At 46.6% G+C, this 15,551-nt stretch overlaps 1 protein-coding gene across 1 annotated transcript in view; it reads left to right on the forward strand.

Annotated features, from left to right (window-relative positions):
- Positions 1–15,551, forward strand: part of LOC144720153 (ryanodine receptor 2-like) — a 289,470-nt gene that overhangs the window by 59,435 nt on the left and 214,484 nt on the right. Inside the window, exons 10-12 of the mRNA XM_078596660.1 lie at positions 4,169–4,333; positions 6,006–6,127; positions 11,018–11,201. Coding sequence (XP_078452786.1) covers positions 4,169–4,333; positions 6,006–6,127; positions 11,018–11,201 — 471 coding nt within the window. The remainder of the gene's footprint in view (positions 1–4,168; positions 4,334–6,005; positions 6,128–11,017; positions 11,202–15,551) is intronic.

Raw genomic sequence — 15,551 nt, forward strand, 5'->3', positions numbered from 1 at the left:
CATTGTCGATTCTTCGGGGATCTCCACCGATCCCGCGAAGACGGATTGTGTCGGTTCGTGGCCGACACCTACGTCCGTTTCCGACGTGCGTAGTTTCATCGGGTTTGCTTCTTATTATCGGCGGTTCGTTGAGCACTTCGCCACTATTGCAAAACCCTTGCACGCTCTAACGGCGAAGGGAGTGAAGTTCAAATGGGGACCGGAGGAGGAGGCCGCGTTTCGCTCCCTCCGGGACGCCTTGGTGGGTGCCCCACCCTTGTGTTATCCCGATTTTGCCAGTCCCTTTTTGCTGGACACGGATGCTAGCAACACGGGCATTGGGGGGGTGCTATCCCAAGTCGTTGGGGGTGTCGAAAGAGTTGTCGCCTACGGTAGTAGGGTGTTGTCTCCGGCGGAGCAGCGCTACTGTGTCACCCGTCGCGAGCTGCTTGCCATTGTTTTTTTTGTGCAGCAGTTTAGGCCATATCTTTATGGTCGTCACTTTACAGTCCGAACGGACCACGCGGCGCTACAGTATTCATTGAGGGTCGCCCAGCCCTCGGGCCAGTTGTCGCGTTGGTTGGAAGTCCTCCAGGACTATCAGTTTACGACTACGTACCGTAAGGGGTTGCGACACACGAATGCCGATTGCTTGTCGCGGTTGTTGCCTTGTGATGAATGCGCGTGTTTGTCGGGATCGGCGCGCTGTAAACCGACGCTTGCGGGGGAGATGGGGGCACTGGCTGCGACAGCGGGCGCACCGATCAGGGATGATTCCACTGCCTCTCAGGGTCGGGACTCGCTGCTCTCGCTGTCGCTCAGCGAATGGGGCCGCCTCCAGATGGCGGACAGCTCGCTGCTAGCATTGCGCCGCAAGGTTGGGGGTCCCGAGGGGGACCAGGAGCGTACCGGCTCCTATGTACTTGAGCAGGGAGTGTTATTGAAATGGGACAGTTTGTCCCGGCGGAACGCACTCGTGGTGCCTTCCGCTGTGAGGGGGAGGGTTGTCTTGGCGGCACACGAACGCCTCTTGCACTTGGGAGTTAACAAGACGCTTGCCCTGCTTCAGCGTGACTATTACTGGCCGGGAATGGGAAGTGATGTGGTGCATATTCTGAAGGGGTGCGTTGAGTGCGCCAGGCGTAAACCACCGGCCGTGGCAGCTAATCCACCGCTGCAATCTATTCAGGTCTCGCGTACCAACGAGCTCGTTGCACTCGATATTTTGGGGCCCTTCCCAGTCACGCCGAGAGGGAATAAATATTTGTTAGTGGGGGTCGAATACTTTACCCGATGGCCTATGGCGTGGCCTCTCGCTAACCAGTCGGCAGCGGCTGTGACGGATGCCTTCGTCCAGGGCTATGTCCTGGACAAGGGGGCTCCCGAACGCCTGCTGACCGACCAAGGTAAAAAATTTTCGAGTAAATTGTTGCAAGAGGTGTGCGATCTGTTGGGTACCAAGAAGGTGCGTACCTCCCCGTACCACCCGCAGACTGACGGGATGGTGGAGAGACTCCACAAAACCTTGACTTCCATGCTGTGCCAGCAGGTGTGCGAGGCACATGTAGATTGGGACCTGCAGGTCCCGGGAGTCCTTGCCGCGTATAGAATGGCCCCCCATGCAGCTACGGGGTTTTCCCCATTCTATTTGATGTACGGTCGGGAAGCTGACCCGCCAATAGAAACGCAACTTGGCCTGTCCGCTCCACGAACTAATTCTAATTTGGCAGAACATATTAAGTTTAATATTCATAAGCTGACAGAGGCGAGGGAGGCCGCACGGCTTAATTCGCGGGCTCGCCAAATTGCTAATGAACGGTTGCGGGCACGGAAGGTGTCCATGCACGAATGGAAACCAGGTGACAGGGCCTGGCTGCATTGCCCTCAGGCACCCTTGGCTACGTCGCCTAAATTGTTGAGACCGTGGAGGGGACCCGTGGAGGTCGTGCGCGTTGCACGGCCCCAGTGCGTTCAGATAAAGTGGGGAAAGCGCCGTTGGTACGTTCACCCCTCCCGACTGAAACCGTTCTCGCCTCCATATGGCCTCCCCGTGTGTCGTGATGGCCGGGCGTGTGACGTGACCGGCGACCCAGAGGGGGAAATGTCTCTGCCTGATCCACACGTATTTTCGCCTGATCTGCTCCCAGGTGTCTCGGAACTGACAGCTGCCGATCACCGGCGGCCGGATCTCCGCGGCGGGGCCGGCCCCTTCAGGCCCGTTCCGCGCCGTCTGGAGCAACCGGAACCGCCGGACGGTCGTCAGTGTCCCGCCCCATATGATGGACCAGCCAGACGGACTCGCGCCAGGTCGTGCTACTTTGCATGACCTGCCTCGTGAGGAGTCGGGGCAGTTGGAGCGCCTCGTCACTGCGTGTAGTCGCAGGGACGTGGGGCGCGTTCGTTTCGAATTTGCTCGTATCGTGTTATTGTTGACTTTTCGTGTTCATTGTCAATCTGTACATAGTTATTCTTGTCGTTGTTGTTGTTGTGTTATGTTACGGGGCACACTCGGGGGGTTACGGGGTTTTTTTTTGTTGGTTGTCGTTTTATCATCGCGGTTGGTTGTTGTTAGCAGCCGGGCCGGCTGCGAGCTATGTGGGAGGGGGTGATGTAGTGGTGATACGCGCTGGGTGTATATGTCGTGTGCCAGCGCGTATGTACGGGTGTGTGTGTGGTGACGCGCGCTGACGGGGAGGAGCAGGCGTCAGTGCGCGGGTGGGGGTAGTGCTGCTGATTGGCTGTGTGCCGGTGACGCGCCCAGAGGGAGTGATCGGGTAGCAGCGCGGTGTGATTGGTCGGGGAGTGGAAACACGCGCTGAGCGGAACCGGATCGTAGGGATAGCGCGTGTGGATTGGGTAACTGAGGAGCGGTGCCGACGTTGAGGTCCGCATCCGCTCCGTCTCCCGGGAAGAAGGGGTATATAAGGTGATGCACAGAGGAGCAGGGGGCAGAAGTGGAACCATCTAGGAATGAAGACGAAGGTGCAGAGATAGAGCCAGTAGAGGAGAGTAATGGAGAGTAGAGGAGAGTAATGGAGAGTAGAGGGGAGTAAGGTATAAGTGTGTAGCCAGCGAGAGAGAACGGTCTACACGAGCCGAGTAATGTATAGTGTGTAGCCAGCGAGAGAGAACGGTCTACACGAGCTGAGTAATGTATAGTGTGTAGCCAGCGAGAGAGAACGGTCTACACGAGCTGAGTAATGTATAGTGTGTAGCCAGCGAGAGAGAACGGTCTACACGAGCCGAGTATGCATACGGTGTAGCCAGCGAGAGAGGAAGGTCTACACGAGCCGAGTATGCATACGGTGTAGCCAGAGAGAGAGATGCAAAGTCTACACGAGGCGAGTGGAGAGTGTGGCGGAGGCGCAGAGTCTACACGAGGCGAGAGAGGAGTGTAGCCGAGGCGCGGAGTCTACACGAGGCACAGAGAGCCGGCAGCACAGAATCCAGAGTCAAGAGAAGCGCATTGTGAAGAAGAGAGGCCACGCGTTGTATTGTTACAGGTCGGGATTTAATAAAAGAAGTGTGTTCCCGTCAAGGAGTTTCCTGCCGTCATTTTCCAATACTTCACATTTATAACATTATTTTGTTCTTATCTTGACAGTCCATGCCCCTATCTACCTATGCTCCACTGGAGTGGCGTTTTGGTCTTTCTAGGTGCTCAGCAGCATTGTTGAGAGAGTGAGTTTTGAAAAGTAATCAGTCCCTACTTACCGATTACTCACAATTTTAGAAGTAGTAAAACATAAAAGTTAAATGGTGACGCAATGGTATGGTTTGTTCCTCAGAGTAAGAAGGGCCTGGGTTTGATTTCCAACTTGGGCTCGTTTCTTTGTGAAGTTTGTATCTTCTCCCCCTGTTCTGTATGTGTTTCCTCTGGGTTCTCTGGTTACCTCCCATAACTTAAAAAAAAAACACATACAAACATCCAAATGCTGGAAATGTGTATACAATTTACTCAAATGAAAATGATCATTTCGCAATTCTCTGCGGTGAGTACAATGTCTTTAAAACAACGGCGTGACGCCTCTCTAAATAAAATTACAGCTAACCGCCTGCGCGTTGCAGGACCCACCCTGCAACTTGCAGACTTCTTGCAATGGGAAAGAGTTCAATTTTGATATTTGATTGTATAGCCATGAACGTCTATGACTAAGTTTCCTCCGCACGATCGGCTCCCTTTCCACAGGACAAGCTGGACTCGGGTCCCCGGAGAGACATAGACGGCATGGGCTCTCCAGAGATCAAGTACGGCGACTCGGTGTGCTACATGCAGCATGTGGAGAGCGGGCGGTGGCTCACCTACCAGGCAGCCGATGCCAAGACCGCACGCATGGGCTCGTACACGCGCAAGGTTGGGCCTCGCTTCCGTCCTGCTTGCACATCGCCACGACTGTTGTTGGACGGTCCAGATCGTTGCCACAGTCCGTTTCAACCACATTCCGCCCAGTGGGTTTACGTCTTCGCTTTCGGCGGCTCATCTCTGAGCAGCGTTTTGTAAATTCGTGGTGACGTTTTAAGGCTGATTGGCCGTGATGATGCTCAAATGACAACGAGGCAATCCCGTACTCGGTGACTCTTACGGGGGAATAAACAAATGGCACCGTTGCTTATTAAATGGATGTTTAAGACCTGATGTTATAACCAAGAAGTAGGGCATTAAGTTCACTGTCATTCCACCGCTAATGTATTATTGATACATTTTGTCTAAATTTTACAAGAATACAAATAGCTCGTAAATAACCTCGACAATAAATGTTTACTTTGCGTGTGTGTTTTTAGTTTGTTGTCCTTCCCCCGCACCTCCAGTTAGCACGGTCGGCTATGTACGGTGCGAACAAAGTTCAACATACTTGCAAACCAGCCCAGTGTCTGTCTCAGTAACCTCCCCTCACTCTGTCTCCCGCATACATTTCCCTACCTATCTCAACTTCCTAACACACCTCTCTCAGTGCATTCCTGCTACGTTCTGAACTTTCAAGTTGCTCTACCCTGTCCTGCCTTGATATTGCCAGAAATTTCCCCTAACCCTTCTGAGTAAAGGCCAAAAACACATTTTATTGCATTGCTATACGGGTATTTGTGTCTGTTGTTATTTCTTACCCCCTTCTGTGATATCGTCATAATAAAGGGACTCCCCGACAAAGGTGGTTGAGATGTGGCAGGTTGCTCGACCTGCAGTCGAACCGTTTCCGAGTTCAAGTCCCATTTGGGGATCAGCTTGGTGCAGTGGTCCCAGATTAAATGAGTTTCACTTCGTGGGAGGTCAACAGTGATTAGTTATTCATTTGAAAAACATTATGAAGGGCAACAGGCCACAAATAGGTTTCAGAGCGCTGTACAGCATAACAAAACAACTTCCAATAAAAGTAACAAAAACATAACACACGGGATAATATCTCAGTGATGAGGCATGGTAATGGTATCGTCTTCAAAATTCTCAACACACATACCAATGACACCTGCCCCCTAATAGAAAAAACTCCAATCTACCCAATTTCTCCAAAACTAGTCGAGATATCTTACAAAATAAAAAAGTGTATTTTTAAAAGGTAGAATCCTGGAACTCAGGCGGAGTTCTATGGGCAGATCATTACCCAATGCAGAGACCGTCATGGGAATGTGGAATGCCGACCACTGGTTCAGGGCTACCAAAGAAGATGATTGTCACGCCAGTGCTGTTTGAGCAGCAAATCGCTTAACTTGGTCTTGACGGGCAATTTCGCCAAAGCTGCTAATGCTGCCAACATGGGATGGTATTCAAATTTCAAAATAGGAAATCTCCCAAATTTTCCTACAAATGCATCCCGAAGTGTCCCCGTGTTATCTCAATAAATGAAACTTTATTTTTCGTGCTAATATCGCCCTCAATAAAGTAAGCATCGGTCCACAATTATCTGACGACGAGTTGGTTCTTACACAAATCGGTGCTCGACTCTTGAAGCCTGGCCAAGCTCTCTCCCATTGCCGCCCCCCTCCCCCTGCACCCCGCACGCCCTTCCATTCCCCTCCCACACAACCCGCAGGCCATCATGCACCAGGAGGGCCACATGGACGATGGGCTGACATTGTCCCGCTCTCGGCACGAGGAGTCGCGCACGGCCCGCGTAATCCGATGCACCACCAACCTCTTCAATGGCTTCATCAGGTGGGTGCAGTCGTGTGGGCATCAACAAACACGAATTCTTATTTGTTTGTATGGCCGATGTAGATGCAGAGCAGCAGTTACGATTTCACATTCGTACGCAGTCAAAATACGCAATAAAAACAATGAATTAAAGAGGTGAGTCAGTGAGAGCAGGGTCACTGAGCTAGATGATAAAAAGTTTACAATACAATTTTTTATGTAATGCCTATTTGTGAAAGTTTCAATAATTGTATAATACCCGCTTTAACACAGATTAGTAATGTGGACACTAACAAATGCATTTTAACAAAAGCTGTGAAATGTGTCCAAAGTAACGTGGGCAGTTACATGTTTGCAATTGCACCGAGAGACAGAATAATGAGCGTTATGGCTCAGAGAAGAAATTCAAATTAGGGATATCATATTGGCCGTTAAAGAAGATAATCAGGCTTGGGGAAGACACACAGCTTTCGAGGATTTGTACTTGGTGGATCAGACTGACGTTGGAATCTCAGCCATCGAAGGAAAGACTCCCATGGGGATAACTAAAGCGGAGATGAAGCGATCAGATCAGTTCATGTTGCGGGAGCTAGATGGATTGTTGCGTTACGACACCCTGAGGAATGGCCAGTGTCTCCAAGGGATGACCACAGTTAACTTGATGAGCTGAGTTGACACCTGACCAGGATTTTATTTCGCAACCTTGCGATGTTTGCAGGTCAGCTGATATCACAGCAGTCAGTCGTCACCGATGTGGTTGTAATTATTCGCAAGATGCACAAATAATATCCATGGTGGTGATCGGATGACGATGCAGAATGGGATGAGCAATTTGCTTTCAAATATTAAATTCCCTCCGTTTTCAACTGGCCTTTGGGGTACTCTGGTTGCCACAGACTACAACTCTCACACATTGTTCACAATACAATTATTGTGTCCGTATTCCGTAGTACTGTTCCCATTTGATAGGCTGTTCTCAAACGTATCTTAGTTGTTTTACATCGCATTGATATTCACACGTTAATTTAACGTCTGTCAGTGTTTGTACATGAATAGGAGAAAATTATTGTTATTTACCAAACTGTGATTGTATTACCGAGGATGCTAATTTTTTTTTTCATTTAATGACTGCATTTACCAGGTTGTGTAAGACAGACATTGTTTTGCATGTGTGTTCCCTCTGGTATGAACAACAGACATATTATAATGTAACTTAAAGTGCTTGTCGATACTGCGTGGATCTTGCAAGTTCCTCTTCACTGGGTTGAAATGAGATTATGTTTGAATAACTGTCACTGCAGAGAGACGGACAATCAAACAGGCCACTGTGTTCACACGTGGGCTCGTCAAGTTTAGCAGTAGTTATTTGGAGAGATATTAGTTTGGTTTAAAGGTTGTTCAATGCTCCCTTACAACTGTGGTCTGGTCTTAACTGATGAGCCCAAACCAAAAAAAGACGTGTCGAATGGAATATGAATCACAGAAAAATAACATGTCACACATAAACAACAATTGCATTCATGAGGTTGTCAGTAATACGTTTTATTTTTATATAGATTAAGCAATGTGAGACTGCTCAGTCGTGCAAGTTGATGGTTTACGTTTTTGACTTCACCTCAGAAATGTTTGCAGAGGATTGCTAACGTTTTCTGTTTGCTCAAAAGGTTATTTACATTGTGCTATAAGACGCTTTTCCACCGCGTAATTGGTAGGAAAATTACGACAAAAAATGCGCGCAAAAGTAAGTTGTTTGTCAACCAAATATATCCAGGAAGCGGCTCTCCCCTATGCACTTTAAATCGTATTTACAGCGATAGCTATTGAATGTTCGTGCTCGACTGCAATTCCGATCTTAAAGCTAATCACCTAAAAGCATGAAGTGAATTATTATTAGACGGACAACTTTTGAGCATGCAAGTGTCCAATCCAGGACGATAATGAATATTGATGGGACGTTGTAAAAAAACAATTGGTGTGACGCAAGCTTAAAGATATGTCAATATTGACCAAGGCCTTTACTGTAGACGTCATATAAGCTTTGCTCTCCAACACACCGGTGTGCTGTACTAGTAACGAATTGGCATGTTCTGTTTACGTTACAAACCTTACTCTAATTGGCTGTGTCGGGTGGTGGCGGCTTTAACGACACATTTATATATTCACGCAATCTAACCCCAAAAAACCTGTATTATGGATATTAGCGAAATGCTTTCCGGCGTAAATGCAAGAAGACAAAAATGCATCACGTCCCGCGCTGCAGAAAAGCATTTCTACCGCATCCTGCATGCGGTGAATTTTTTTTGTGTGTGTGAATTGTAATGGTAAGCCACCTGGAGCTTTGCAGAACATTAGCCGAACAATATAGCCACGCAATTCAGCCTTGCAGCACTCTACGTAAATGCTTCCGAGAGGGGAAACATGCCCAGAAAGTAACAGGCAAAACGTCTCCTCTGCAAAGCAGCGTCACAGCACGAACGTAATACATTTTTCTACGCACGCACGCTTTTTTTTTTGATAACCAATCGCTCGTTGCGCAAATTGCTTGCTTAATTGCCGTCATCGCATTGATTAATTTGCCTACGTAAGCGAGAAGTCTCCTCCGTTTTTTTGCGGCCAGGCCTGCCACCTACGCTGCTCGTGGAGAAGGCCGTGTGGGGGGGGGGTCAAGAGGTCAATGGGGAATAATCGCAGAGCTGCAACGCCTCGCAGCTACGCGGCTGCATTTTAAACTCTACTCTTTTATTCGAAATTGGATTAACGGTAGCAAACAATGAAAAAAAACATGTTCGTTATGCACTTTAATGACCCGGACGTGAACCTGCTATGTTAAAGCATCTCGTTTTTAATTAGAGACGTTACAAAACACCCACATTCGAATAAATAAACTGTTTTACATTTATTTTAGGATATGCACTGCACATGTGGATATACAAGTCATTGATTTCTCTTAATGGTTGTTTGCATAGCACATACATTGCACAATTTTAATATTGTACGGTCCCGTAGATGTACGCACAAGTAAGTCATTGTATAAGTGGCTCTGCCGAATAAGTCTTCAACTGCGGAGAGCTTGACTGAGTTGAAGTGCCATACCACGTTTTTACGATGGAATTTTTTAAATCATGCATTAATTGGTGGCTGAGAGCCTGGCTTATTATTTAGCATGGACGCTGAATCTCAACAGCTCAGTGCTGTGACTTGGGCAAATCAGAATCATTATTTATAGTGGAGGAATCCGATGAGCTATGAAGTTGGGGCGGGTAAGAATGTTACAACAACAAACAGTAAAAGTCGTGCAAAAGTACAAGACATGTAAAACACATCACCCAAACACATACAGATACAACTAAACCATCTACATCCTACCAGAGAAAGACCACTGAGGTATTGACTTATATTTCAAAAGCAATTTGGCCACAAATGGTAGCTCAACAAAGTGGCTTATCATTTGGACATTTATAGCAGCAAAATAATCTAAATAGTCTAAACGCATGTTTCATTAGCTGTGTAAGCACCCATCCACACGTGAATGCGTTGCATGATTCAATTTAATGCATTAAACAATGCTTTAGTTATTTTCACTTTATTCATATCGAATCCAATTAACATTCTCCTGTGACCTCGTTCAAAGAGATTTTAAAAAAAATTCACCGCTGTACATTTTAAACACTTTACGTTGAATATTAACTCGCATTATTTCTAATCGGACTAAACGTCAGCACGTGCGGTGGCAACTGTGGTCAAATAGAAATCGTTGTTGAAAACTTTTACGCTGTGTCTAATCAACCTCAAATAACAAATCCTAATGTGATGGGTCCAGAGGGAAGATTTACTGTTGGTAACAGTTAGCACACTTGAACCCTCTGTGCCCCTTTTTTTCTTCTCATTCTTCTTTTACTTTTGCATCTGTATCACCAACCTCTGTTTCCTTCCTCATGTCATAGTTGTTTCATTGTGGTGGTGGTGCGGCAAATGGGATGGCAATTGTAACCGTTTTTCTTCAGTAGCCGTGCGGACTGATCGAGTGTTGTGGTTGACTACACTATGGATACAAAGTCTAAAGTCAAGCCGAAATGTCTCCCTGCTGAAATAAGTGTGGAGTGGTGCTCATTTTAATTACTGTGAGGTATTCAAAGAAATTCCATGTTCACTTGGTGGGAGCCAGCTTCTCCTTACTACAACCGCTGTTGATTTCCCAAAAAGCCAGACCTGTATGGATTCCACGTTACACTTGTAGGGCCAGGTGCATACGTTGTGATATTGCTTGGCTGAATTGTGTGTTTTATTTGCTAAGTAGTGGGGTTTTGTTTTTGTATTATCTGCGTAAGGGACTGGCTAATTGATGTGCAGCGTTGTGGGATGCAATACCATGAATGACGCTATATCAAATCAAATTACAGTCGACCCTTCTGCATCGCGACTTTCCCCATCGCGTTTTCGATCTATCGCGGGGTCGGCAGAATAAATTAAATGGGCATTTTTTGGGAGTTTTGCGAAAGCCACAGACGACACACGAAGGCCAGCAGACGACACGCAAAAAGTTTAGTAACTCATAAATGCATAAAACATATGTACAGCACTGTATAATATTAACGTATTTAATCTTCTTTTAATACCAAATATATGCACAGTTATTTTTAAAAGTAACATTTTGTCAAAAAAATTAAGTTTGCTAAAAGAACGCGAAAGCCAGCAGACGACACGCAAAGGCTCACAGCGCCCCCCCCCCCGCCTCCGAACCCCCCGGCTGGAGGTGCTCGTTTCGTTCGCCAAGGGGACCCAAAACATGTCACGCGGTTTTTCCAGATCGCGGGGGGCCTGCGCCCCTAACCCGCGCGATGTGGAAGGGTCGACTGTATTATTATTATTGATGATTAAATGATGGTCTCTGTCCACTTCCTGGCCACCTAGTGGGCTGGATGCTCTGCAGGCCGCAGGGCGTGGGGCAGGCGTGGAGCTGCCCATCGAGGGGGTCAAGCTGAGCCTGCAGGACCTCATCCTCTACTTCCAGCCGCCCAAAGATGACCTGGAGCACGAAGAGCAGCAGAACCATCTGCGCGCGCTCAAGAACCGGCAGAATCTCTTCCAGGAGGAGGTGAGCTGGAGTCGCACGAGAGAGACGTCGGAGAGTTTAAACGTCGAGTGAGCGAGTTCTTTCTCCCCTGCTCAAACGAGTGTGGGGACAGCATTCATCTCGACCGCCACTTTGAGCCAGTGGTGGTGGAAATTCAATCGGCAGAAGCCAGTCTCCATCGCATGACACGTCAACTGTGCACTTCCCACAAGGCGGTATCTATTTTATTGTCCTTGCAAGGATGACAGGCTGATGTTGACTCCTGACCAGGATGTAAACCTGCGAACCTTGGAATGTGAGCTACAAACATTGTTGCCCGCTGTGTTCATCAAATTACCCATAGGCAGGTGCTGTTAAACCCGTATTATTACTCAACTTATAGTATGTAATCATATAACTTTTATTTACCGGTTGATTGCTTTGAAAATTACTTCTGTTTAAAAAAACATACAATCCGAAAACAAAAAAGGGGAATGATGGTGTCAAAGGTTTACATTCAAGTGAGGATAGCAGAGGTGGGTAAATACTGAGATCTTACCCAAAACCTACACTCAGAATGAAGTGCAATAATTTTTTAGGTTCAATCAATTTATTGCTCGTTCATTTTAAGGAAAAGAAATACAAATAAAAAAGCGGACATATGTTTACACGAAATCCACAAATTTTTCATGACATTATGCTCCTTCTGAGGGGAGCGGTGGCGCAGTGTTTAGCACACTGCACTGTGAATCTGGCCACCTCAGTTCAATTTCCGAGTTCAGATAATATTTGGGGTGAGCAATATGTCACGTCATCCCCATCAACCGGCGTGGAGTGGGGAAGCCTTCATCCAGCATTCAATTGAAAGAGGGGCTGTTAACTCAATTTCCCGAACACTTCTCCATAATAGATAACGTTTCAAAAGTCGACTTCGCCAATGGTTGGGAACACGGTTACACGGTGCACTGATGGGCACAGGAGAAAGTGGTTGCCACCGTTGGTTCGAGCACCACCAACCTCTCAGGATTCCGCTGAAGCAGTCAGAGGGGACAAATGGGTCACATGCGGTATTGACACCGATAATCTTGATGCTCTTGTTGACCCTCATATTAACTTTCTCTCCTCACGTTTCTGAGCCTGCAAAACTATTTGTGCGTCCTTCTCCCGTTTCTGCCAATACCCCGAACCTTCCTCCTCCTCCTGCTGATGCAACTGCTGCTGAACCCCTCATTCATGCCTCAGTCACTTCCCAGCCGATTTACTGCCGTTGCCTGCGTGGCACTGTGGTATGAGCGCTTGGCTTACGATTGGAAAGATCGCAAGTTCAAATCCCTGTCAGGTGTCAACTTAATCTCTCGTCCATTTTTCCGATGATTGCAATGATTGCAGTTTCGTATGAAGCACGATTTTAGTGATTCTATGGACACACTGGCCCCTTCCATCAGAATATGGAATTTCCGCCACCTGCTCGAAGGGCTGCCGGAATACATGAGCGCTGTCCACCGTCTGAGCAGAGAGATGCTTTGACTCGTCGTCATCATCATTATTCTTATTGATATCAAGGAAGGCATCTTCTTGGTTCTTTCGGTAAAGTCACGTAGAAGGGAAATAATAAAATAATAAAAATAAAACATAATGAAATAATTGTATTTTATTATATTATATTTCATTATATTATATAATTATGTTTAATACATTTTTTTTATCATTTTATTATTTCCCTTCTACGTGACTTTACCGAAAGAACCAATAATATGAATCCCTGCAGTCACGAAAGCTTTAAATCGAAATCAAGGAAGGCCTTCTCTGCTCCGTGGTGTGGCACAAAGAGGCGGGGGGCGGTGGCAGTGCCTTTGCGTGCGTCTTAATCCCACCTCGGCGGGACGCAGCACTGCGGTTACACTTCCTGTGGGGCACACACGTTAAGTCTCCACCGTCCAGAAACAGGTGGCACGCTGTTCCATCACGAGGGAGTGGCAGTGCCGCCAAGGAGGGACGCTATATCGGGATGGGAACGGCTTATGCTGGAAGATTCTTGAAAACGATTGCATTTCTTGTACCGCCGACTGGCTAATGTTAGCGTCTCGCTGTTTTGATATATCGGTCCGAGGCTTTTGACCAACTTGTTTCATTGTGGTGGTGGTGCGGCAAATGGGATGGCGATTGTAACCGTTTTTGTTCAGTAGCCGTGCGGACTGCTCGAGTGTTGTGGTTGACTACTCTATGGATACAAAGTCTAAAGTCAAGCCGAAATGTCTCCCTGCTGAAATAAGTGTGGAGTGGTGCTCATTTTAATTTGTAACTGTGAGGTATTCAAAGAAATTCTATGTTCACTTGGTGGGAGCCAGCCTCTCCTTACTACAACCACCGTTTATTTCCCACAAAGCCAGTCCTGTATGGATTCCACGTTACACTTGTAGGGCCAGGTGCATACGTATGTTGTGATATTGCTTGGCTGAATTGGAATTACGTGCTATAACATGTTCCAAAATGCGCATGTTCCAATATATAACTTCCGATGATTCCTTGAACCCTAAAGCTCCGTCAGATTCCCTTGAGGAATCCCACTCCACCATAATTACCATCAGCTTTCCCTCTATAATGTAAAAGGTTTCCAGTCTTCAGGAGTGGCAACCTTTCCGAAATCAACAATATCCCAATTTAATTCTGCCAAATCCCGGTCAGGGGTCATCTCAGTCCTTCATTCCTGTTTTCAAAATTGTGGCCTATGGTGAAACTGACTGAACCATGCTGTGAGGAGAATGTGGAATTTCCACCACTGACTCATTGCCTCCAATAGACATGAACACTGTCACACACTTGACTGCACTTGGAGATGCTTTCACGTCGACTCTGGCTTCACAGTTTTGCTGATGGGACGTAATCGGTGATGATTCGTCAGAACGTATAAATACATGAGAATACTCTGCATCATCATACCAAGTTCTTATATCTCCTCCACCCTAACAGCCTGGTGGTCATGTGTGCTGCCATGACCTCAACCGATAAATTTCTTCTTGGGGTATTCCTGTGTGATGCGACAATATTTATATTGTAAATGTTTATATCACTTAAGCAGTCATTACGTAAATCAACGTGTCCATTTTTGTCATTTGGACAAATTAACAGCGCTCGTGTTGATTTATATGGTTCGGAATGTTAAACTTTTAGCGAGCTCAGCTTCTTTGCCTGGACTGTGTATTGAATTATGAGCGTGTCTATTGTTCTATACCATCAGCCACCAGTGCGCCCACATCCAGTCTGGGAATGCCCTCTGAAGATGGTGCCAGTGTTCATTCATGATGCACCCAACACTGTCACTTCCTCCATGCTCTGCGAAGAGTGGTTCACCTCATGCGGATCAATTTGAAAAAGTCAAAAACGTTTGCTCAAACGAACAATGAAGTCACATATTAACGATTGAAGGTAGTGGTAGAAATGACACATTTCCATGGTGGGGGACCGAACACTTCTTAAGACAGACACTTTTTACTTTCCCTCAAAAAGGGATATTCAGACTTTGTTGACCTCTAAGCTGATTTGAACTTAAGATGTCGAGCCAAGTTGTCTCGCACATTGCCATTCAGGTGGAATACACGGCGGCAATTTAACAAATACAACGTTTAGCCCTCATACTTAAGGCTAAATGGAGTGAAAAACAAAATATGTGCGATGGATTTTTGCGCACACTCATCAGTGGCCACTTTGAGACTGTCTATTGAACTGTGCTTGGCAAAATCGTTGCAATACAAGTGGCCGAGGCCTGGATTCAAATTGCAGGATTTTAGTGGTGCCACCTCAGTGCTTTGACGATTACATTAGCGCCCTGAGCCACATGGCTAACTCCTCCTTTATATCTATATATCTCTATAAATAAAAACACACATGGGGGGAAAAAAATCTATTATCAGTTTAATACCATAGAATTTATGAAATATGTAAAGTCTCTGTTATAAAAACGAATGGAACTAACATTTTTATGGAGCCCTAGATCCATGATTAATTACAAACATGCCTTCTCTTTACTAATACTACTTATTGTTATCGCTTCATCTATTTCCTGCGTATACAAACACTCTGTCTCACTGCCTGCCATAATATCCAGCAAATCATACCCACAAAACCTGGCTGCCAAACCATGCGCATTCCTATTAAAACTATTTGCTTTCTAATGGCCAGATGTTCTCCGTGTGGAACCGGCTGCTATATATTGTAGGTTTTATAGTTCTGCCTTTAACCAAATCACCCAGACTGCGCCGGAGCTCATAAGATTTCAGAAACTACACAGGTTGGAGTCTCTGGCGAGGCGTCTTTGGATTGGCAACCGCCATACATCGCAGGTGTCAAAGGCTTCGGGGATTCAACGTTGGCGTCAGAAAGCAGTGTATCAAA

This window comes from Lampetra planeri, chromosome 7 (genome assembly GCF_965212315.1).
Source record: "Lampetra planeri chromosome 7, kcLamPlan1.2.h2, whole genome shotgun sequence".
NCBI lineage: Eukaryota > Metazoa > Chordata > Hyperoartia > Petromyzontiformes > Petromyzontidae > Lampetra > Lampetra planeri.